This window comes from Falco biarmicus, chromosome 8 (assembly GCF_023638135.1).
Source record: "Falco biarmicus isolate bFalBia1 chromosome 8, bFalBia1.pri, whole genome shotgun sequence".
Taxonomy (NCBI): Eukaryota; Metazoa; Chordata; class Aves; order Falconiformes; family Falconidae; genus Falco; species Falco biarmicus.
The window spans coordinates 48016892-48042942 of NC_079295.1; the positions used below are offsets into that span (position 1 = coordinate 48016892).

General features: G+C 40.9%; 1 protein-coding gene across 3 annotated transcripts in view; it reads right to left on the minus strand.

Moving 5' to 3' along the window:
• Positions 1-714: 714 nt before the first annotated feature.
• Positions 715-26051, minus strand: part of KCNIP1 (potassium voltage-gated channel interacting protein 1) — a 436690-nt gene continuing 411353 nt past the window's right edge. For all 3 annotated transcript variants that reach the window (XM_056349808.1, XM_056349809.1, XM_056349807.1), the window contains exons 2-8: positions 18485-18609; positions 10057-10126; positions 7180-7250; positions 4951-5058; positions 3878-3982; positions 3242-3304; positions 715-995 (exon numbers count right to left, since the gene is read on the minus strand). In XM_056349808.1, coding sequence (XP_056205783.1) covers positions 948-995; positions 3242-3304; positions 3878-3982; positions 4951-5058; positions 7180-7250; positions 10057-10126; positions 18485-18609 — 590 coding nt within the window. In that variant the 3' untranslated portion in view covers positions 715-947. The remainder of the gene's footprint in view (positions 996-3241; positions 3305-3877; positions 3983-4950; positions 5059-7179; positions 7251-10056; positions 10127-18484; positions 18610-26051) is intronic.

Below are 26051 nucleotides of genomic sequence, written 5' to 3' on the forward strand. Positions count from 1 at the left end.
AAAGGACCATAGCACATGACCATGGTGCTGCAGAGATACACACTGAAGAATCACTTTGTGTCCCACCATGTGCTGGGGCTGCAGAAGGTGCCTGAGACCAGAGCAGGTATTCCTCGTACTGTACCAGCCCTTACAAACCTGCCCAGTCTTGCAAGGCCTTACCATCACTGAACAGGATTTGTTCTGTAGTTTAATATTTATATGTGCAACATGTTTTGCTCCTTTCTGTCTCACCCTGGCATGAAGATCCTCTGGTTAACGTGTTCAGGAAAAACTCCACCAAACTCAGCGTGGCGGCAGCACCAGTGCATGCGAGAGGAGAAGCAGGATCTCTGCAGAGTCATAGAATCACAGAATGGTTGAGGCTGGAACAGACTTATGAGATCACCTAGTTACAACCACCCTGCCGTGGGGATTTTGGCTACACGGGCTGTCTGCTTAATGTCCTAGGTACATCTCCTGTTTTTTTTTTGTTTTTTTTTTTTTTACAGACAGCCCTGGTAGATTTGCCTTTTGTCAAAGCAGATTAACGGCAATGCATTCATAAAATGTTTTGCCGTATGGTAGTATAGACTGAGCTTTTTACTTGCAATAGATGGCCGAGTAAGCTATCAACACGTGCTATCATATGTAATCAAGCTTGCTAGATTAAAAGCAGGACTTATGCCTAGCAAACAACGCTGTATATTACTCATTGAACTTTGAGCAGCAGTTCTCTCGTCAGGATTTTTTAAAGTATTCACATGCTTCCAAAACGAAACAAAGGTCCACCGACGACTCGTGGGGAGAGGAGGTGGGATCGGCTGCATTCGGTTGCCATTTGGTTGAAGATGTCATACAAAATCCTCGCACACTGAACATGGCTGAATTGTAAAAAGCTTTCACCCAGAAAGGAGATCTTTGTTACACAGAAAGTCTCTGACTCCTCCAGCGCTTGCCAGACATGGTTACATCACGTTCTCAAAGAGCTGTAAGGATCGCATGATATTGTCGTCCTGAAAGCAATGAGAAGATATTTTCATAAAACCAGCATTGACAAGCACAACTCTAACTTTGTGTAGCACAAGAGGGGCTCTGCACCTGCTACTGCAGGCAACAGCCCTGCTTTCATAATGCTTTTCACCCACGATGAGCAGGAATTGATTCAGTGATCGGGGCCTGATTCAGCAAAGCAGTCTCTTTCTTTGGCGCCTGAGGTGGTTTGAGGCACACAAGCACAGGATCTCCTCACAAGCGTGACATTCAGCGTGGGCTGTGCTTTACTGCAGAAAACCAAACACCAGCATTGAGCTGGTGACTGTACTGAACCCTCAGACTTCAGTGCCCAACTGCATTTAATTGATCCTGAATATACAAATATGTACTTAGCCAATACGCTTCAAAAATCCAAACCAAACTGCAGATTTTGAACTGATAAGCAAGCTGCCTTGAAGGACCGCTTGATCCCACAAATACAACCAGCTCAAACCCAAAACACATGCAATCTCAGCCCCTTCAGGGTTCCAGATCCAAATGAGAAAGTTGGAGACACACAAGGGAAATCCTGGAACAGTTTCTTATGAATTCTCAAAATTGTACTTTGAGGTAATAACCAGAGTAATATTCAAAAGCATAATGATGATTTCCCCCCGCCCCCCAGGAATTCAGTCATTCCCAGAGTTAGAATAACTGTTTGGCTGTAACATGAAAATTTTCGACACTGAGCAACTTAGAGGAATGAGATGCGACAGATATCTTATTTTGAGGCTGCATCCATCTATCTCACTTCTAACACAGTTTGGTGGGTACTAGTACAAGGTATCACCTTGCATGAGAAACCAATCACCCTCTCCAAATCAGTGCTAGGAGTTCACAGCCCATGAGCCATATCCTCAGAAACGGCAGTGGTAAGGACCATAGTGCACTTGGTTTGATTTTCATAAAGAAAAAACCCAAGACACCGTAGCTTTGCAGGGTTTGCTCCCATCTGACAGGGAACCATACATGTCAGTGCATCAGTCTGCACAGCTCCTAGTGCAAGATGTCAACAGAGGGAACCAAACCCAAACCAGGGCAGAGGATTAAATAAACTGTAACAGAAGTAAAGCAAAGCTGCTTCAATAATGAGACAACTAATCATACACATGTATCTAGGCAAATTATGAATGTGAAGAAAAATACACAACACAAATGATCAAATTAAAGACAAGGCCAAAAATAAGCTGAGCAATCAGGAGGGACCAAGAACGAATTAACTGCAAAAAATTAGCCTTGTATTGTGCATCTGCTAACAGGGATCTTGCCACCTCATGTCCTTGACTGAGAAGTAATCTGGGTGTTGCCAGAGCCAGACTTAACACAGAAACAGCGGGAAGCCAGCCCAGCCCTCCACAGTGAGCATCTTCCCATCGCCTGGGTATGGAGGAGTGCAGGGAAGACTTTTTCAGGGTAAGTGAAGTACAGAGGAGGGCTGGTATGCAATTATTAGTACCAATATAAACTTTCTAAAATGTAGAGGTCCTTATCATACTGATTAAATATTAGAGAGATCTCTGAGCAAACATTCACATAGTTAATTACAGTCTAAGCCAACAGACACTTGGCAATTACATGTTAATGCAGATGCTTGGTTTGGTGCCAGTGCTAAAAATACCAGCAAATATTTGTTACAACCAATCTACCATAAGGAATTTGCAAAGAGGCAGCCTATTTCCAAACCAGAAATAAATAAATAAAAATCATTGCTATGATGGACAGCACTTGCTTTTAATGTTTGACCATGAAAACATCAACTGGTTTTATAAGTCAGTGCTGTAATTACAAAACTTTGAGAGACCTTTGGCTCTAGGCAGCTCCAGCAACATGGTACCTGCTCATGATATCCAGGGGCAGCGCACAGAGATAATATCAGCCTCAACCCCCACCCCTCAAAAAAACTCCAACCCAAAAATGAGGATGTTTAAGAGCATTATGGGTGTTCTCTAGAGTTATCTGCTTGTCTATAGAATCAGGTACTTCACTCAGGAAACCAAAAGCACTGCCAACAAAGAGGCCCTCTCCCATGATCAGCCTGAACCTACTTTGCTGTTTCTGTCACAGGCTTCACAGAGCACCACCAGAAACTCAGTCTTGAAGCTGTTATTTTCACAGAGCGAAGGAAACCTGGGATCCTGAGCAGCATCTTGCTGAAGTTTGTTCAAAGGGAAAGCAAACACTGTGGCATGAGCTAGACCTTTCATTGCAGTTATAATTTTGTCCTTACCTCTTGACACGATTCAATAAACTCATCTAAAGTTACAACACCATCTTTGTTTTTATCCATTTTCTGCAAAATAAAACACAAAAAAATTGTTTCCATAGATAACACTGCACTTATATTTTAGTTGATACAACCTGAATAAACCGAGAGCACTTCACAAGCTTAGATTACAGACTAAGTGTCATTGGTTAAGTTTGCCAATTGCTAAGGACTTCTTTACTCCAGTGTTTGAAGGACTTTTGTTGAGGTCACCTCAAACTATTCCTTCTTTGACATACACAGCAACCTCTGCTCTAATGGCAACATTTATTTATTCACTGCTTCACCAGCCAACACCCATATTCCTGTCTTTCTTTATGGGCAGTTCAGAGAAGAAATGCAGAGGGGCTGCAACATGGGTAGAGGTTTCAGACCTGCTGGATGTGGCAGCTCTCAATGAAAAAAGTTGGGCTAAGAGACAAATGAGACACCTTTGGAGCCAGGAAATCAGCAGACACTGTAGTGTTAGGCTGAACGGCTGCTAGAGTTTACTTTGGAATATATAGTGGGGCATAGGATTGAACCTGGGGCTAACTTTACAGTAAAGTATATTGGTGCATAGCTCAAGTATTAAGAAAATACACATCAAAAATCAAGTACCTGGAAGAATACTTCTACATGCTGCCTTGGTGCATCTTCCTTGAGCACTGGATACGTGTACTTTCCCATCATATCATAAATTGCCTTTACGATATCCATCATTTCCTGCAGCAGTGGCATGCCAGCACAAACACAAAAGGACAATTAATAGAAATGGTAGCACATTTCTTTCTTTTACTGCCCTTTTCTTTACCCTCCTTCTCCTATTACAAAGCAGCAGAGAGAATGCTGATACATGTGCATGAAGGCATATCATCACACACAAGTTCATCTATAAAAAGCATGTGCTTCTTTCTGGCTGTGCCATGACTTCGCCACAGCCGTGTTGGAGGCTCCTGCAGTGCCCACTCCCCTGCCCTGGCCAGGCAGCACTGTGGGATGTGTGCTGTGACACGGCAGCTGCTGGGGACAGTGCTGGGCTGCAAGTGGCGTGCTCAGCCCTGAGCACTGTGGCACCAACCTTGTCCCACAGCCTCCTCCTGGGCCAGGGACCTTCATGGCAGTCACTGTGAACCCAGCCCTTCTCCACACCTTGCACAAACTGCCACACAACTCCATGACCAGTGGCAGCAACCACAAACCCTCCAGTATGCACAATAGTTTTGAGAAGATAGATGAGGATGTATTTGCAAAATATTCAAGGTTACCATACTCAAAACCAAGGCTTCCCACAAAGGGAACAAGCAGTACCAGGTAAGAAGAAAAAAACCAAATGATAATGTAGAATTTGGGAGCGGTGCTGGAGGCGAGCCCATACCATACCTCCCAGTGCAGCCAGAACCCCCTTGAACTTCACTGAGTAGCTATTGCCACCATTCCCTTCACAAAGGTTGTGTTGTTCGTGGCTGTAACTATGATCTTGCTCCTAGCTGAAGCAATCCGTTAAAGGCACTATAACATAGGAAAATATGTCTACAACATCATGCAATATAAGATTGCTGTGCACTTTACTTAATGCTCAAGTCCAGTCTGATTTGCATTTAGTTAGCTGCATGTAAAATTAATTGTGCTCTGCAACAGAAACCAGTCAGCTCTCTTCAGAAGTCAACCACATTTGTCAGATACAGCCTTACCTCCTTGTTTATATAGCCATCCTTATTTATGTCATACAGATTAAACGTCCATCTCAGCTTTTCGTGAACAGTTCCCCGCAACAGAATGGACAATGCCATCACAAAATCCTGGTTTGAGGCAGAGAGAAGCATGAATTTTCATAACAGCCTTTTCTAAGTCATTTTCTTTATATAATGCTAGTCAAAAGACTTATCTTGTTAGGATAGAGCATATGGTTATCAATCTCTTCTGACTTCCTTTTCCAAAAATATGTCCTCTCTGACGACTCAATGGATGTAGCATCTGCTAAGATGAATTGAGTACTGTCACACTAATAAACGTGTATGAGGTAACCAGGAAAATCAAAAAAGTCCTCAAGTACTCAACTGCAGCCAGTGTAAAAGCCAAGCTTATGATACGGGTTAGGCAGCTTGGCAAGGCCAGAGGGGCAGGAAGGCCTAACCGGTGCTGCAGCCATAAACTCTACTAGTCCTGAGGTAAGGGTTGTGAAACCAGCATGGGACTAAGAGCAGATCCAGTCCAAGACAGACGTAGATCCTGAAGGCAATAGGAGAGTGGCTGCTCTGGCTCCTCGGACTTGCCAGGAGAAGCGCAGCATGCTCAAGGCCAGAAGCTGGGACACCCATCCAAATCTGTCATATTTTAAACACTGCACAAACATAAGCATAGCAAAACATGTCTGGTTTTTAAGCACTGCCAAGATACTCCAGTGGCCATTCCCCTCCTAGAAATGTTCTGCTACAAGGAAGAGTCACTCGGATTGCCACTGCCTGGTTAAACACAGCTGGACTCTAACTGTGGAAATAGGAGCTGATGCTTTCTTACATCCCCACCTAGGGTGCTGGTGAAGGAGGAAAATCCAGCATTTTTTCTGTGCCCACCTTACAAGAGATGGAGAGATCCCAAACTCCTCAAAACACAGGGAGCTGCAGGTTTTTTTCTCTGGCAAAATCTGTCAGATTTGACCAGATGCAATCCCACCACTAATTACTCAGCCTGGGACACAGCATTTCAATTGTATTTTTTGTTTACAGTAGAGTTCTTGCTTTCTGTAGCTTTGATTTACTGTTTACACTGCATGGTGGCTCAAGCACTGTAAACAGCATTGCCCCAGGGATTTATTAGTGCAGGCAGGGCTTCAAGATAACAGAGCTATACAGTTCCTGACACCTCATCTAATGTACTTAGTCCTTCCTATGCTATCTCCATTAGCTCTGCATGGGGCTGCGCATCACTTCTTAGAAATCTTTGCTCCTTTTTGCCAAGGCTCAGAGGAATTTGAATTTGCTGAACAACACAAAAAATGGGACAGAATGCTTATGTTTGACAGCTGCTAAAGAAACAGGTTTGCCAGAAAGAAAAGCTCAGCACTTTTTTTTTTTTTTTTTTTAAATACTTATCTAAGCATTTTCTTTTCTCTCGGTCTGCTTAGGTTTCTGGAAGCCTCTAACTACTGAGTAGCTGCCATATGCAAAACTCCCACTGCAGCCACTGCTACAGACATGCACGTATACATATGATAACAATCCTATTTTACATTTGGTAAATGAAAAAATTGTTCAGTCCATTTGAAATTACCAGAGTACTTGTCCATTTGACAGCAAAGGCAAGACTGCCTATGATTTCTGGTTTTATGATCACAGTAAACTGTCTTCAAAACTATGAAGTTCATCCTCCAGAAGTCTATGACTTAACAAATCCCTTTGCTGCACTCCTAGTTATGTTGTGAGCTTGAAGTATGGCTATGTGTAGCGATAGCCACAGGCCTTTTAGTTAAAGGGTGGATTTAGTCTCCATTGGACACCAAGTATCCGAGATGCTTGTTCAATATATCAAATAAGCTTAACCCCCCCATATTCCAGGAACATACATGTATAACAACTTAATCATGCAATACATGACTGCAGAAGACGCAAGATGGCTTTCCTTTGGCATCCAAATTATCTGTGCCACTTATCTCTTTTTATATGGGACTGTCCTTGACCACTCGTCTCTGCTATGTAATCTTTCTCCCTGTGATACTAACATGATCTATATGTTTCTGTAGTGAAAGAAAATATGTAACTCCATCTGCATGAACTAAAGTGAAATACACTTTAAATTATCAACTAATTCTAGACTGAAACCTCTGGCCCATAATCCAGCAAGTCCTTACAATGAAGGATGGATGGAAAAGCTTAAAACCCACAAAACTGAGAAAGGGGCAAATAAGGATGCAAAACAATTACCTCAAACTTCACTGAGCCATTTTGTGCAGTGTCAAATGCGTTAAAGAGATAATGTGCATACATGCTAGCATCTGAAAAACACAAAGTGCACTGATTGGTACAACAGTTCATTTTACACTAATGGCTCTAAACAACATTCATGAGCTTATTTTCCTTTTGTACAAAACCCAGCCTTGTAGCATTGCCAGATATTCTACGAACTAGTAAATGTTAACATTGACTTGCATAATCCCCATGCCCTCCCTTATAACAGCCTTGAAATGTAAAAGCTTTTATTACAGTAGAAATGATTTGGATTATGGGGCTGTACTTGAAAGAACGAGCAAACCAAAAAAACCCACCCAAGAGTGCCTCTGGGGCAAACGGAGTATTAGCTCTGGTGGGAAATGCAGCAAAAGCACCAGAGAGGGATTGCAGCATGTGTGCTTCCCTCCTCTACCTTTTTGCTTTGTGTGGGATATGGCAGAGATCCTCAGGGACCTCCCAACTTCAGAAGGGTCTAGTCCCAGTAACTTGAGTTTGGCCCATGACTGTTAAAGAGCAATGTCTTCAGAGGCATATTTTTTGAATCAAACTGCTGGTTTTAGAAAATCTTTTCTATTGACCGCAGTTTCTACGGCCACATGAAGGATGGCTGTTCACTGGGAAGAGCAGTAACGGTATGCAGAAGAAAATCAAATAGGTGTTTGACCTTAAGACCTTCACTGGCCTGTTCTCTGCTCTGCAGGCAACTCACATTGCTCTTTGTATTACTAAAGCCCAACTTTTCAAGATGGAAGCAACTGACATTATTTTCCCTCAATTATTCGTTGATATTCCAGCAACCACACATTTTTTTGGTCTCTTCTATTCTTTGCCTCTAACACAAAGCATTGGTCAAGCCTGAGTCTTCATACTCAGCACATGGGTATCGAGGGGAAGCCTGGTGCCCTGGGCTATGCAGGCAGTCAGGTGGAATGATCCAGCATCTCTTTACTCTGGTCTCTAGGAAATGATGAAATATTTTCTCATAATTCAAATCCAGAAAAGTCTAACTCCACAGAAAAATCAAATACTTAAGTTACTGTCATCCATAAGGACAGCATACGCTGGGCTGTAGGAAAAAATAATTGTCTACTACATTTTTAAGAAAAGGATTCTGAAATAAAACAGCTCCAGAAGAAAACCATAGAATTACTTACGGGAGAGTCCTACTCAAAGCTTCTATTAAGCTAAACAAACAACAAACTAAACATACTAAATTAGAGGTATGATGTACATTAAGAAATACTACATCACTAGTATCATTTGATGACAGATTAAAAAAAAAATGAAATCATGTCAAGGTTAGGAGTCCTATGTAAAAAAAATATCACAAGCCTGGGATGACAGTGCACAAAGTTTTTATAATTCAGAGCTACTTTACTACCTCTGGGATGTACAAGTTTATCTGTACAGAGAGCCATAAAAGTGAAAAAATCTCTGAGGAATCTGAACTCTCACATTTATGATGCTAATGTTCTACAAACAGTTTGGAAACCAAGTGAAAGAAAACAGTGTAAAATACGAAATAACATCTGCTGTTAAACTGATTTATTATTAAGCACGGTTTTACTACCATCATCATTAACCAAGGGAGAATCACATTTCAAGGGAATGAGACACACAAAAAAGGCAAGTATTTGTCAGCCTTAGTAGAGGGGAAAAAAGTTATTTATCCATGAAAAGAAGTTTCTGTGCCTGGTTGTTTTTCATACATGGGAAGGAAGGAGTCATCTGAGGTGTGTCACTTAAACAAGCTAGTTGGGGTAAATAGTTTCTTGGACTTACTGGAACTTAGGTTGAAAATACAAAACACATCCAGAAACACGTTAAGATTATAAAAGCTGAAATTTTTGCATCTTTGTTAAAAAAAATTGATTAGTTGCTTTTTATAACAAAACCAAAAGCAACCACAATAGGAAATCAAGTCCATATTGAAAGTTAATGTAAACTTTTTATAGGTGCACAGTTTTGAGATCACATGCATTGTAAAACATAACCATACCGTGTTTTATCTTGACGTTTAGTTGAAAACCCACTTGTTAATGACTTAAAGTAAACGCACACATACACTCTTGCAGAAACGTCAGTCACCATTTCACAATCAGTGTTGCTCTGCAGAGTGGAACATATCTAGGAAAGCCTTGCACACTGAATCTTTTACTAAAAAGCCACTTAAAACCATGGCTCATTTCTTTCAATTTGAGAACAGTATCCCATTAGGATCATACTGACTTCGAAGAGCATAATTCTTGATGTGTTTAAAAGGCAAGAACATACCTTATTTGAGAAGTTTAATACAATATTTTAATATTCCAATACGTGACATGACCCTGCCTAAGTCACACAAACACCAAAAATTACCTTTTCAGGTAGCTAGGAGTTCAGACATCAACTAAGAACTGCTTTAAGAATTTTAGGGAGGTTTTGATTAATTTGCAGGCAAAAAATGAGGTCTGGGACTCTTCTGAGCTAGATACTACATGCACAGCAGTCCAAGCAGGGAAGCAAGACACACTGAAGGGAAATGATTTAGCTTTCTGCCATCCAGAAAGTCAGGATAACCCCCCCCCCCCCCTAAATCCCATTTCTATTTTGGACTTGGGGAATAAAAAGCTGGCAGCTAGGGACAACATTTAATGTGGGTTTGTCAATATTCTTGTGACATAACTATTCAAAGGTCCTAACTTAATTTTATTACCTTGATGTTTGTGTTTCTGTTTAAGATCCTGCAAAGCTTAAGCTCAATTCACATTTCTTACACAGATTATCTGAAGTAGTTTTGCAGCCAGCTAGCAGTAATGGATGTTAAGGCATGCTTCAGTAAACCTGCCAGACACAAAGTACACTGCTTACCTCCATGAGGAAAAAACTGTGCATAGATCTGTTTGAATGTTTCTTCATTAACAACCCCACTAGGACATTCCTGTTAGAAAACCAAAAAAGAAAGAAAGAAAAAAAAAAAAGTAAAAACACAGCTCTGTAAAGGTTCATTTGCAAAACTCTACAAGCCCGAAGAGAACAATTAAACAAATCACATTCCTGTTCTCACAGTGCTCTGGATGCATAGGCTATGCAGCTGAAGAAATTAAAATAATTCAGACTGCAGTTTCATCTTAAGCATCTCATAGACTTGGTTCACCATTATTGACATTTCTAATAGCGTTTTCAGCAGTGTTTGATCACTGTTTTATAGGATGGCCTAGAAAGGCAGCTCATGCCTTCTGTCATATGAAGCTTTCATCTAATAATTACAAATAATGTCAGTGCCAGCTAACACTTCCCTGTCCGATGCCTCCACAGATACAAATACGTTAACTCTCAGCAGAAGACTGTAGCCAGATACCTGTCACCAGCTCCATGGAAGCTAATGGCACATACTATACCAGTAAGCCGTTACAAACAAGCATTAGTTTTAGGCTGAAAACTATTAGATCATTTTTAACCTGTTTATCTTCTTAGTCTTCCATACACTTCTACGAAACCAGACTGTGCCCATGCAAATTTTCTATAGCTGGCAGCCTGTGGGGTTATTTTATTTTTAAGCTCTGGTACTGGAATGTAAGGAATTTCGCTTTTGGTTGCTTCAGATAAGGGCAAACAATTAGGAGGACTGAGGCAGATTTTGTGCCCTGAACTTCCTGCCCTAGTAACTAACTAGCTCCGTGGGGTGGCATTCAGGGAGGGAAAAGGGGATCTCTGCCTGGAGGGCTTCGCTACAGCTGAGCAAAATCCAAGCTGCTATGGTATTCTGGGATAGAAGGTGCTCCCTGGGCACATTTGCAGAGTCTAGACAGCACCCATGAAGAGGGAGACCTGACAGGTATGAGGAGCTGGGCCCCCAGGGGCTTTATACCCTGGTAAGTGATACCTGGACTGATGCCCTCAGATCTTACCCAGCAGGATGCAGGGCCACAGGCAATGGAAGAGATGGGTGAAAAGCAGCACAAGAATTGTCTGTCTTGTGAGTCCTGTTTCCTTACTTTCAACTCTTTTTTTCCCCCATCTTAAACTACTTGGGCAATTCAAGTAAAGTTCAAGAGCAAATTTAGCTTGGCTATGGTGCTTTACCAGTCTCCCCACCAGCTCAGTGCTGTTATAACATGTGTTTGAGTATCACAGCAAGCCTCAGGCACTGCTACCTGACTACATGCAGGTTTCAGTTATATAAAATATTCCCCAGTTGATGACACTCTTCCTCACAGATTTGCCTATTAACCAATTTTGAAAATGAAACCAGAGCAAACCAATAAAATAACCATGACACTGATCCTTATTCACAGAGCACAGAATCATAGCCACAGAGAAGCCAGCTTTCTCCCACTTTCAGGAATTACCATCTGGCAGAGACACCACAGGTCTGTCCTCCGCTGCAAGCGTTTGACTCCATTCACAGCAATGTAAATTCCTCAGCGCCAGCTGAGGCAGTGTGTCACACGGAGGGAAAAGGGAGCAAGAACACTGTCACTCCTGGTAAAAGATGCTGAAGATGGATTATCTCGAGTTGGCTAACACAGTGTCTTACAAAACTGGTGCATATATCTTGGTTTGATGCTTACAATTAAGCTGAATGCCAGATTTGGGATCAAGAAAGTTGATCAGTTACTGGCAGTATACTCTCTTCATGCAGTCCACTTTCTGTGTCACACTGACTGCTGTCTCATCTTAATACATGTCCTTCTGCAAGGAGTTTCACAGGTCTATAGCCCTTCGCACAAGGAATCACCAGCTTTCAATTTTTGGAACCTGACTCCTACCACCTTGCCTGATAGCCCTGAATTCCTGTAATAGAACGAGCAAGCAGTTGATCCCAAGGCTTTTTCTACCTGCTACTTGTGATTCTGTGGATCTTTCCTTCGTTATCTCTTTTCCAGGATGAAGCATCCCACCCTGAAAAGCACAGAAGGAACCAAGCATCCTTTGACTGTTGCTTCTCTGCATCTCCTAACCTCTCTATAACTCTGTGCTTGGTCTGGATTTCATTAAAGAGCAGTCTCGGGAGTGCGTATGGTGGCCCTGGTCAAGTTTGCAAAACAGGGCAGGCACCAGTACTGCTATAATTACTCACTGCTGGCAGCCTGGAGCTTCCATAGACACATACACACATTGCATGTTACACTCTGCTCTGCAGATCCAAGACAGACAAATGCTTATTCTGGTAGCATTACAGGTTGTTGAATTTGAGATGAGTAAACTTGGGAAGTCTAAGAAAATCCCTTTGAACTGGTGACACAAAAAGCTGGAGGAAGATTCAGGTCTATGCCTTATTTATTGATGAGTTCTTTAGGTACCTTTTAAGAACAAAAAGGACTTTGACAGGAAATTCTTCCACTATGACAAGCCTATAAAGGAAAAAAGGCATTTTTTCCAAGCCTCTAATCTGCCAGCATCACCCACTGCTTATGTGCATTCACTAAACCATGGAACAGGACAGAACTAACAAGAGAAATCACTTTATCCTGTGCAAGTCATGGAAGGAGAGCAAGGAGGGGTACCTCAGGTGACAATGAGGTAGTTCCTTAATCACATACCTGTTTGCTATTGAAATTAGAGTGATTAGATCTAAGTTCATTGCTCCAATGCAGAAGAAATCCTGCTGTCTTCTACCCACCATCTGGGTAGAAAAACCATCAGCGATTTGGGAGAGATTTGAGCTAACTAAAGGATAATTTATTCCTTGAAAAGCCCTGCAGTTATCTTGTAGTCTGTGTCTTCATGTCCTGACAACTGCTGTTCCACTGGTCATGTTTAATAAAACCTAAATCTGGCACTGTGGTCTTGACCTCTCTGCAGCTGCCCCTTCTCCAGTGTCAGGATTCAAGGACTGTTCCACAGCGAGGGGATAAACAGACTAACTAGGGTACCCAAAGCCAGCAGCTGCAGAACCAGATCTTGTTTTTTTCATTTATAGACAGAACTAACAAAACTTTCTAATTCTGTACAGCAAAATTCCTAGTTAGAGAAGTATCCTCAAAATGTTCCAAAGCTCCTCATAAAACAGCCATTGCCTGGTTTCTTTGTCATGAGAAAAGTGGTTACTTTTTCATCTGTCCATGCCACTTCCAATAAGCTAGAAATCACTAAAAGACGAATAATTGTTAGAAGGTAACAGCTACCATAGAAGTATTCTCCCAAAGTTCATGTTTCTTAAAGCCTGTATTTTGATGTACATTAAATAAATAAACTGATTACATTAAATAAATAATCTGATCTTTATTTATGGTATCTTTTAATTACAGGTCAGACCAAGAACCTTATCAACAGCCAATTTTGGGTAGAGATTTTCTCCTTGGTCACTGCAGCGCTACTGTTCCAAGATCCACACTGGGCCTTTGCAGAACTTCAAATTGTCATTCTTTTTAAAACTAAACCTAGCAGAGCACACCATCCTTTCCAGCATAGAGCTACTGGACAAGCACACTAAGTGCAGACGTATTTCTTTCTCTCATCTTGATAAATACAACCATTATATTCACTAAGAACCATCACTACACATGCTTAAAGATAGATTATGAATGTAGGGACTGATCATTATTTTCTCTATACTTTCCACAGTCGCAGAGTCCCTTGTGTCTCTTCTATGCTATATTAATAGCCTGTGTTTATTAAGAGCTCCAGCCCACCTCTAGCAACCCTGAGAATGAAGAGTAAGTCTGCAAAGGGCAGGCTGCTGCAGCACACAGTCTCCTCAGAAAGGCATGGTCTCCTGTAGCCGTTTTGGCCATTGTGCCTGATTAAATTTCCTGAATTTCCACATGATCCTTATTGCTTCTGATGCTCCATCTGGAAGCCAAATGAAAGTTTGCATCAAACCTCCAGGAGTGCTGGGGAGAGGCAGTGCCGACATTGATCAGCCTGTCTGGCTTTCCATAACTGGATTGGTTTCAGCCACATATGCTACTATCAATTCATTTGCACTTAATTGATCACAGTTTTGTTTTTACAAGAGCCAAATAATGCTCAAGAGGCCTCATTAGTGCTATAGTACTACTTAATTCAGCTGACTCAAAAGAAATCTCTCTTGTGGAAAGGAGCAGGTAAGCTTAGCATCAGTTTAAATTCCACTGAAGATAACAAAAGGTTTACTCATTCAAGAAAAATTTCTTGGCAGTATGAAAAAGCACTGCCCTTCACCATAACATGTGTAAGGCCTTCCTTCAGTGGTAGGGGGATAGATTTCAGGCAATCACCTCATTTCTTTGACTTACAAATTCTTTTAAAATGTCTAACAAGAACAGTAAACATTTTTTGTATTGTCATGCACAGAAACAACCCCTTATTTTCAGAAAGTTAACTATGGAGTGTTGACACTGACCCCACGAGTCATGCATTTGAATGTGCCCTCTCAGACTTCTTTTAAAATACTAAACCATAAAAAAGCTGAATCCACATTAAAAAACCAAAAACCAAAACAAAAAAAACAACAAAAAACCTCCAACCAAAAAGAAGGCAAGCAGAAGTTGCACTTGCTGGGCTTTCTTCTGCTGGTATTAGAAATTAACTTCATAGATTGCTTTCAAAGATGTGTAATGCGGACAAGCAGGGATCAGGAGGGGAACTGAAGTGGAGCTAAACAAAAGCTGCCTATCAGACTGTTCTCAGCTAACTTGGCCATAACATGAAAAGGAGTACTGTGGGGAGGTCACATTTTGCTAAACTAGAGGTATTAAGTTAGCTGACTACAGACAAACTAACGTATTCTCCTTCAGGATGCACAATCCAGATTTGCATCTCTAAGCACTCATGCATCCCATGGATTTTGTTGCCCTCACTATATTCTCCCAATTTGGAGATATTTTGGGGATTATTAAAAGTATCAAAACATTTCTACCTTGCTTGTACTGCTTGCTTTAATGTCCAAAACCCATGAGTTGTTACAGATTATTGCATCTCATACTACACTCCATTACAGATCTGCTAGAGTATTCACATTAAAGTAAGATATGTCTCCAACAGCCCCTCAGTTATTTGGGTTGCGCCTGTTTTCTGATTTAGTATTAGAAAATTATCCTTTGCAGCTAACAACCATTTCCCTAAGAACACAGACCCCCCCTTGAATGGAGAAAAAAATCCTATAAAAATCCCAATCCTTTTAAATCTATGTACTCAACTCTAAAGAATATACATCACTAGAAACATGGTCTAAATGGGAACTATTGAATTACTGAGCTCAAGCTTCTGTCACTGCTGGTCATTTCATTAGCCATCAATTTATCAATTTTCATCTTAGAAATAGTTTCTTGTTCTCCTCCCTCCCATTCCATAACTGTTCCCTGAACTTTACTCCTTTGGGGAGTGGAAACTTTCTTCTAATTCCAGCCTGTGCCTATTCATGGCCATTTTGTTCCTGTGCCAATATTGCCTTTTAGCTCAAACAGTTCTCTCTCCTGATGTATTTATAGACAGGAGGGTTCACATTTTATTGTGTTAAGTTAAACCAAAGCAAGATCCACCAAAGGTTCTTCTGGTCTGTGCTGTCTCTGTTACCTTGCTTTTGCAGAACCACAGCCAAAAGAATCACAAAGCAATTGCTTTACGTTAGTCTGGCTCCAGTCTGACAGCAGCTAACTCCAAGGTGCAAACCAGAATATTCCCCATAATGAAGAATGAAACCCGGGACAGGGAGAACTGATAGACAGAAGTGAACTTTTGGTTCTAGCATCAAGAGATGTTGGCAGACGGCACCCCTTCACAACTGGAAAAGAAAGCTGAAGGCAAAGAGGGAGGGGACATTTGGCCAGGCAGCAAGGGACACTTCCCTGGTTAGCGTGCTCTGCTTTTCTGGAGCTACAAAGGGTCTGAATTTAGTGGAAGCCTCCATCAGTCTGGTGCAGAAACACCAGACCTGACCAGTGACACACTGGGAAGAGACTCGGGAGTTTGGGGGGAGTGGGACAACAGATTTTGGAGATGAAGAAAGAACAGGAATAAGTAGTACTGAATATTAGGACCCTGGTCAGCCAGGACACCAGTCCAGAGGCTGCCCCAGGCTGTGTTGAACTGCCTTAGGCCAAACACCATCCACAGTGGAGAACCTGGAACCCCCAGTGCCTGTGAGTGCAGCCAGGCTGAGCGGGGCCTCATTCTCTCCGTGTCCATTGCAAGTGCCTGTAAATTGCTCTGTGATTATCCAGGTGCTGCCTTACGATTAAACAGGACCTGTGCAATCTGGCTTGTACTTACTGTTTGCTCTCAGTGAAAAAGGAGAATGACTATTCCCACGGGGATTTTGAATCTCCAGATGGCACTGTAACATCATCCCAAAAAGCAGACGGTTCGGTACAATAGCGAACATGGTAACAGCTGAGTCAGTTTGCCTGCTGTGCATAATTACTCATCCCATTGAAACCATGATTTACAAGCTACAAATGCTAAAGCTGCCCTTTCATTTCAGTTTAAACCTTAGATATTAAACCTTCATGCATTTTGTGTGCATAGCAGCTGGAGAAAAACAGATTGCTTTGTCTTAACAACCTGATACAAAACAAGATCTTGCCAGCACTGCCAATTAATACCGAGAACTTCAGTGAGATCTTAGGAAAGGGTTTAGGTCACAAGTTAAATGTACGTGTCTATCAAACTTGCCCTGGGAGGTAATGCCCCTGTACTGAAAAGCGATAGCAAAACTGTGAGAGGCAAGAGGTAAATGCTCCGTTTGCTGAGTGCTGCAAAGGCTGCCTCTCTGCTCTGCATTGTAGCTGCTGGCACAGCCAACAACTCCTCTCAGCACAGAGGTGCTCTCCCCCATGGGATGCCCACCAAACACAGCAATACAGAAGGCATTTCAAAGATCTTAGCACAACACAGCAGTTAAGAACTCTCCGAGTTTAGTCTCCCACTGTAGGCAGTCGTGTCACATTATATTGTATGTTCACCTGTCAAGTTCCGTCTCAAAAGCCATACAATTTCTTGCTGACTGCCCAAAGCACAAAGAGGTTTCAGAATATTAGTCTTCAGTGCTTGGAAAACTTTACACATGAAATCACCTCCTCTGTACAGCAAAGGTTATACAAATACAACACATGCACCAAACAGAAAAATAGAGAAAGCTGAACTGTGCCTTAGGTGAGTGGTGAAATAAAGGATGAAACCACCAGACTCCTTGGAGGAGTCAAATACCCACTGGAGATGTGATTCAATCAGATCTCAAGAATCAAAGAAAAAACCAAAGACAGTAAAAAAGAAAGGCCCTTCTCAATGTCCAGCAGGTTTCCCTGAACACTGCCTATATTTAAGGTAGCTCAGCTTTCTTTTGGCAAGTTTTCACCCAATAGCCCTGACTTTTTCTTTCCCAGAAATATCAGCTTTTCACTGTGGCCGGAGCTGAAATGTTGGAGCTGTCCTGCAAGACAACTTAAAAACCACACTGTGTTTATTGAGCTAGCTTGATACCAATCTATTAATCATCATAAAAATATCAGCTGGCGCGAACCACCTGGGTGACTGAATCCAGACCCTCAGGCAACCATGTAATGAGTATTCATTCTTCAAGGTCCCTAAAACATCTGCTCCATGTAGCCTCAAAATTTGCTGTTTCTATTTATTATGATGAGTCCCCAAGAAGCAGCAGCAGCAGCAGCTGACCTAGAAGCTGTGGCTCATGGAGCCATAGACTCCCTGCTACCACGGAGAACGTGGCTGGAACAGTGGTTCACAAGGATGAGCACGGTGCTGTTCGGTGCATGCAGTCATGCCAACTGGCATGTTTCCTGCTTTCACCTAAATCTGTAGCCTCTCTTGTCTCTTCAGTCTTGGTAACTTCTGATTTATTTTGGCTCCTGCCAATCCAGCCTTATTTCCTACTTATGTAAGACCTTATAGTCCTAATGTGCTCTACTAATATCCTACTACGAGAGCAAGATCTCGCCAGCTAGAGAAAGGATAAAAAAAAAGTCATCCTGGGCAGCTAATCATACACAACCAGTACATCTCATATTTGAACATGGGGAACTGACAGCAAGAATTAAATAAGTAACCATTAAAATATTTTCAGGTTATCTTGAAGTAGTGGCACAGTTGAGGAAATTGCAGTGTGCTTATTGACATTTGGGAAACAAATTTAATGAGAATATTATGTGCCACATATTCATCCAAACCGAGTTTTAGGCAGGTTACAGAATCATAAATATTAGATGGAGAGGCAGATTGTGCTCATTTTGCTGTGGTAGAGGACATCTAGCACAAAACTACTAATGTTTAGCAGGGGAATGATACGAAATGCAGCTGAGCTGTTGAGGCTGGGGGGCACGTACATACTAGACTCAGTTCACTGCAGTATTCTTACATTTTTAAATCCTCTGTAAAGCACTTGAAGTTCTCTTTTGGTGAAATTGGTTTGTGCTTCAAGCTGTTCCAGTCCTTCGGGCCTGTGGCACACTGTAGTCATTTCTAATTCATCTTCAATCTTATCTGAAAGAGAAGACAGGAAAATATTTATTTTGTTACCTTTGCTCTGTTAACATGATGGATAGGACAGACTGGATTTCAAGAGTAACGGGGGAAAAAAGAAACCATCAACAGAACCAATCTGTGTAACTTTTCAACCTCTTGAAAGCAAAATAAAAGCTGTATGAGTACAGCAATAGCTCACTGTTCTTACTGGGCTACCAATTAGTTCCCTGTTCACAAAGCTGAAACTGGTGGTGAGAACAGAAGGGCAGGCAGCAGATACATTGCTCCAAAAGGCAACACCAGGTATTTCTTATTTAAATATTGAAACAGTGTGGAGGGATAGGCCTTTCAAAGTACTAGCTTTAGAGAAGGCTGTGCAAACAGAAGTGAGAGAGCAGACATGCTTAAGCATATTAGACAACGACATTACTTCGAGGGTAAACAGTGAAGGAAACTCTTCTGAGTGCTAAGCGAAAAGCTTGCTATAGAGATACTAAAGGTCAAGTTAATCCTAGGAGAAATTCAAATGATGTGACGGTTGCTGAATCTGGAATGAATCCAACCTGCATTTATGTGGACTTTTTGGGATAACAGATAAGAAATGAAAAATACTTATGTGCATTTTATTCAAGAGAATGTTCTCCCACAAGGAAGAAAAATACTCAGGGTATATCACATCCTATATTACCATAATCTCACCTCTTTTTTGATGCATGTTTTTAACCTGTAAAGCTCATTTCCCCAGCAGTGTATGTAATACCCAAATATATACAGACGATTAGTGTATGTCAATTTTAGATTCTCTGAATCTCAAGGACCAGATTCAGGTTTCAGCTGATATGAAAGTCCCATCTACATCCAAAAGCTGCTTGACATAAAAAATAACACCCCCCTCATTGTCAAACCCACACAATTCATGGTCAGCAAAAATATTTCAGGTTATTTGGCTCAAGTACAATATAGTAATTCCTACAGAAAGACAAAGTTTTCATCAGAAATATGCAAGGAAATGTCATCACCCTGAATGGCAGAAAGGCTCAGGGGAAAACCAGACCAGGCTAAAGCCATATTTTCATAATTTAATTAATTCTGTACATACATATGAACACTATTAAGGGAAGACACACATTAGTGAGTGATAAGGGTTAATTAACGTTGGTTCCTTGTTTCGATATTAAGAAACCAGTTTGAAATACTGGTGGATTTGGCCAGCCTCCTAATCCACTGTGTCTGGAGCTTCACAGTCAGCATCTGTGGGGCCTCAGCAGAGAAAATACTTTCCTGAGCACTGTGCTCAAGGTCCCTTGCACAGAAAGGAAATAAAGGTAAGAGACTGTAATAGCATGAGACAGAACGAGACTATCACAACCATTTATGATGCAGAACAAAATTACTGAACACTGGCAAGTGGCCCGAAGGAGCCACCTTCTCCACACAACGGGAAAACGAAGAGTGTAGAAATTATAGCTCCTGTTAGAGGAAAGGAGGTGGAAAAGGACGCTGCTACAGGAAAAAAAAAACCAGATAATGTAAGTAAGGGGAAGAAGACATTTTCTTTAAAAGAAAACACATACCACAAAATGAAGGAATGCGTAAGAAGCGGTAGAAAGAAAAAAAAAAAGGGTATGAAATTCCTTAAAATGAGGGAAGGGGAATAAGTGGTTGAAAAAATGAGAGGGAATCCATTCAGAAGAGGACCAGATTAGGGAAACTCATTACTTATCTGTACATTGTATAAGAACTACCTTTCTGTTTACCTTTGGTTGACTGCAAGTTACCTAAACCCCTTTACAAAACACACGTAAACCCAGACTCCTCTCTTGCATTTCCCTGTTGTCTCCTGATGCAATAAGCAGTTTACACATGACCCTGACTGTAACTTTGGGTTTCCACAGGAAACCATGCATTTTGTGCTGTGCAGTATATAAATAAATTAGGCTCTGAGCCTTTCTCTGCTCATACACAGATTTTCACTGACATTTCATATTGCTTGAGTCACTCTGAAGTTCTTTACAACTTCAGTTAATGTAAAATAAAACCATAAAAAACTCACCATCTAGTCTTTATATCCTATAATATAATTCAACACAGAGAGGGAATAAAAATAATCTATGCAACCTCGTGTAAGTGATGAGGGAAATGAGGAAAGCCAGCCTAGTGGATTACTCTCATACTTGGGTTTATTTATGCTTCTACAATATGGAAGTTTACATGGTTTCTAGTGACAGGAAAGATCCAACTAAGAAGTCACACTCTGCAAAATATTTTGATATGACTAATTTTTTTGTCAGTGCTTTATTTGCCTTTTTTTTTTAATTTCCCCACCTCCTCCTTAAGCAACCAGTTTTCCAAAATACTTACTGGAATTTGTGTTAGTATCCTAAAAGCCAAATCATTAAAGAAAAAGGTCTTTCTCATGGAAAACTTGCTCTATAGCACCATGACACGTTTGAACAAAATCTGCAGAATTACAGCTCAGAACTCATAGTTCTTTGTCTTATCCAGATGTCCTTTATATGAGCAGACTCAAAATTAGGGTCTTGGAATATTTTTTCCAAAACATTCTTGAATAAAATATTACATTGTAATTTAATAATGATATATTGTCTTTTGACAATACTGGCCTCGTTCAATGAATCATTATTTCAAAAGAGTGCAATTCATCTTCTTCAGCTTGTCCTGCAAGAATAGTTTTTTCCAACAATCAGTTCATGAGCTTTGGTCCCACAGGGCAGATATTTCTATATTAAAAATAAGCCAGATTATTGTTGTAGATTTAATTCTATTTCCCATGCTGAGAAATGTGGCTCTTTCCTTTATAACAAACCGCAGAAAGGAAATTATGAAAAATTCATCCCTTTCAAAGGGATGCTATATTTTTTCCCTTCCATTCTCTATTCCAGACCAACATTAATCTCTGCCTCTGAAGAGGATCTGACGGTTCCCTGTGGGTTAATCCTTTCATCTGCTTCCTCTTACTTTCCCAAGGGCAATATTTTGAAACTTCACAAAAAAGAATCTTGTGCAGCTTTAGATCTGGCCAAGGGGACACTCAAAATGATACCAGAACAACATTGTTCCAGTAAACACACTCTGCAAGTGGTAGAAATTGTTCCTTCAGTGGAACATGCCCCAGTGCAACAGAGCAGCCCTGGATGTATGTATCTTGGAGCCTCGCCACAGAAAATAAATAAAAAAACCCTATCAGGTTATTTTGTCTATCACTTGCCAACAAAGAGCTATTTTCCACAGTGTTTCATGATAATATATGTTTTTAAAGATAAGTCTTATTTTAAGACTAACTACTTCACATTAATAGGCCTTGTAGATCAAACATTCCCTCCCTTGTGTTCATCCAACATTTACATCTAAGCTTTTCTCCGTTGGCATCCCAAATTCCAAGGTTTCCCTCCAGCAGTGTCCCTGCTCATCCCTCCGCATCCCTGGCCACGGTCCAGAGGGCAGCACATACTGTAGGGCAGGAGGCACCTGCCGCTGGAGACCCAAGGGCACAAACTGCTTTTCTCTGCAAATGGATCATGTCCAACTCAATAGTAGCCACCCTCCCAAAAGACTTTTTTGTTATTATTTGTTTTCCTTTCAGTGTTTTCTCTGAAGTCAGCTCTTTTAAACCTTTTTCTTCCATTCTCTGACCCCCTTTAACCACAGTACCATCAGTGGTAAAAAAGGAGACTGTCCCTCCTCATCTGCCCTTGCCTTTTGGCATGTATATCTTATTTCCTCTTATTTACATTTTCATTACCACACCAAATCATTCCATCCCAGCTCTTCAGCGATGCCTCTGTATGAAATATGAGCCCTTTCATTTATAAATATTGAAGTTTTATTAAACTGAAGCTCACTTTACGGTGGTGAGTGCAGGCAGAAGTATATATAAATAGATACATGAAAATTTAGTTTTATTAGGAAAGCACGATAAGATATTTTATCTAATATCATGTTCTTCCTCAGTTTTGCCTTGATTACAGCTTGCTGAACACCCTGAGAAATTTGAACATGAGAAACAGGCATGCCACTTGTTTAATTTTCTTCTCCTTCAATTTGCAAGTGCACAAACAGACCTAAGCACTGACAGCAGACACTGCAAGGCACGCATGTCATCACCTCCCCAGCTCAGGTGACAGGTGTGACCAGCTGCTGTTGCTTACAGCATCCCTTCTGAGCTGGAACTATTCCCTTGCCCTGCCCACTGCAAACACTCACCTCAGGGTCTGGGTACCATACAGCTGGCTGGTAAAAACTTAAAACTTAGCAAATAGGTAAAAATTTATTATTATGGATCTCAAAACATGATTATTATTATTATTGTTGGGGTACCTGTGCTTATCATTTAGGTGGACTCAGTAACTAAAACAGGAGGTTTCTCCTGCTTGCAGGTACTGATAAAAGATTTTTTCTTTTTCTTTTTTTTTTTTTTCCCAGCTCCAGCACTTGCTGAAATAGCATCTGGACTAATCCCTTCCACACTAGACTGTTGCAGCTAGTTGGGTCGTAGGTTTAAAATCACCTGCACCGTTTAGCCAGTGCAGAACATGTTTGCGCATTTGCTTACCTGTTTTTTGCTGCAATGTGTTTAAAACTGGAGGAATGGGAAGTAGCACTTTCTGATTTAAAATTTGCCTCTGGCCCTATTTTTATGGCTGGGTACAAAGTCTGAGTCTGGTAGAAATGCAGAAATGCATGTGGTAATCTTACTCCAAAGTAGGTCCAGGTTGTAATAATTACTTAATTTTGCACTTTTGTGCAAAACACCATCTCTATTTGCTTAACCTGTAGGACAGGCACATTTTGTATATCAGGCAAAATAAATAGTGGCTTCACTTCACAAAGAAAAATAATCCTGACGTACTTGCATGTACATGCATATTTTATGGATTGTTGCTAATGAAAGATACTGTATTTCATTTCTCTGCTGCTTGCTCAAGAGCAGAGAATGAATTTTCATTAGAGTAGATCAATATTTTAATTGAATACACTTTGGAAATTACTTAACGAGGCATGGTTTATACATCCTTTCATATTTGTTCTAATTTTACCTTTTGTTATTTTTACAACTTGAAGATTTCCATACTTAGACTGCCTACAGCTGGCCCTGTGTTTAACTGCTGTAAACTTTGCCAAACGGAATTTGCATTTCTCCAAGCGATAAACTGCAGTAATTTAAGCCTAGACATGTAGAAGCTGTCTTGTACATCTACATGCCTATGGATAACATTGTTTTCATCATTGAGGGAAACAGATTTTCAACCACAGCTGACTACTGCTCTCCATCAGAGCACCAGGCAGAGGGACTCAGTCCTTTTACCTATTGTAGAGACAAGAAATCTATTGATTTTGAAGGAAAATGACCTGCTCCAATATTTTATTTTTTCCAGCTCTTTCAGTTCCATTGGACACAGGCACATTTATCTCCTATGTTAAGGAAAACATTGTTTCATTGGCAATTTACCTTAAAAATGTACAGGTAAGGTGATGCACATCCAAGGCAGCTACACGAACAGAGGCACTGTCCAAACCCAGTTCCTAAATGTGCAGAGTCCAGCCAGTAACCGGCAGCACCAGCAGCAGAGGGCAGGTGACGTGCTTCTGTCAGCACTGAAGTCCTAAAATCCTCTGTTGACAGGACACCTACTAGTATTTGCTTTAGCAAGCTATTTCCATACAAAAAAAGCCTAGTAAGTATTCTTTGGATCCAACAATTCTTCCCTCAGAAGCGGAACAGATTAAATTGGTGATAGACAATGCCAAAGTCGTATTTGTGTGCTATAAAATAGGGAACAATTAGGTGTTATTTACCTGCTGCTTTCTCAGCTCTGGGTTTGAACAGCCATTTGGGCCCAAATTTGTTAACATGCCTGTCCTTCCTCCCACTAGCAGCCACCTTTACACAAGCAACACCTTGTGCAAAAGCACAGGGTTGGGTTCACTGGGCCAAACTCCCTTGTGAAACACAAGAAACATCAAAAAACCCTTCCCACAGCGGCCACCCAAAATACTGCAGCATTTCCACCGCTCCAGCCTGCGTGCCTGGCAAACAAGCAATAGCAATGTCTCATTGCATCGTTAGGGCTGGACAAGGACAACCCAAGGCCTAAAACACAGTTTAAAGGGGGGTGTAAATGATGATTTAATAAAAATGCAAATGACCCTGTCCCCTGGTTTCAAAGGCTGCAAGGTGAAGCCATGTAACACCAGGCTCTGTGGCTAATGGAAGGATTTTGAAAACACGTTGCTTATAATAAATTCACTTTTTGTTAAAGTAAAAAAAAATCAAGACGTAAAAACATCTAATGTGCCCAGTGTTAATAGTAAAACTGACAACATTAGATAAAAGGGGTAATTTTACAAATACAGCAGAAGGGGATTAAATTATGTGCAAGAATTATTAGACTGCATCTTATTTTTATTAAAAAAACATTAGCTATATTTTAGGAGCAAGGACCTGAAGAAAAAATTAACTCTAGTTTATCCACAACATGTTTGAAATTAATCTCCACACAGAATGCTTGCTTGGGCAGATCTCGCAGGAAATAGATCCTGACTGCGGGAAAGCAATTGCAAATATTTGAAAATTTCATGAAGAGAAGTAACTAAGGGCCTGAGTCCATAAATGCTCCTTACGGCAGAAAGTTTTGGCAAGAGCTGTATTACTGGTGCACCCTGCATCCCACTGGTGTAGGCGGGAGCTGCTGGAAATGCTGCTTTTGTGAAGTCCTTTGAGGTCTGTGGCTCCAGATCCCTGGGGCAGGGGCAGCTACCAAGTACAGCTCCATGATCTGGAACAGCCAAAGTATTTCTGTGCAGTTCCATGTGCTTCTACCACGACAAAAATCCAAGTGTTGGCCTCTAAGTGATCCCACCTGGCAAATACTTGCAAATCACCAAGGCTGGCGTGGTGGAATGACAGCTCGGCTGGAGCTGAAAAACGACTGTATGCACATCTATGAATCCTAAAAAAGGGTTAAGTAAAACGTGCTCATGGCAAACATCAATTAAAAAAAGGCACTAAGATACCTACTGCTGTATCAAATATTAAACACTTAATTGATCTCTCCAACCAGGCATTATTATTATTAATAATAATTTATTAATAAAGGGCTGTTCAATTTTAATTACCAAAGGGATGCTCTCCAGCCAATAAAGCAAAAAGGAACCAACGTCTCCTTATCTTCTCCCTTTTCCTGAAATGATTTTTTGAGTCCTTCAGGTCCATTTTCACCATTAAATCAGCAACAACAAATTCACTACACAAACAGTCAAGCTTAGCAAGGTTGTTCTGCCTGTGTGAACCTTCAACACCACCAGCTGCAGAGAAAAGTTACGTGAAAACCAATAGTGTATACAATTTTGAGATTTAATAAAATAATAATAATTGAAGATTTCTTGGCCAATCCTTGCGATCATCTATAAAAAACATAAAATTCCTCTGCCTCTATAAT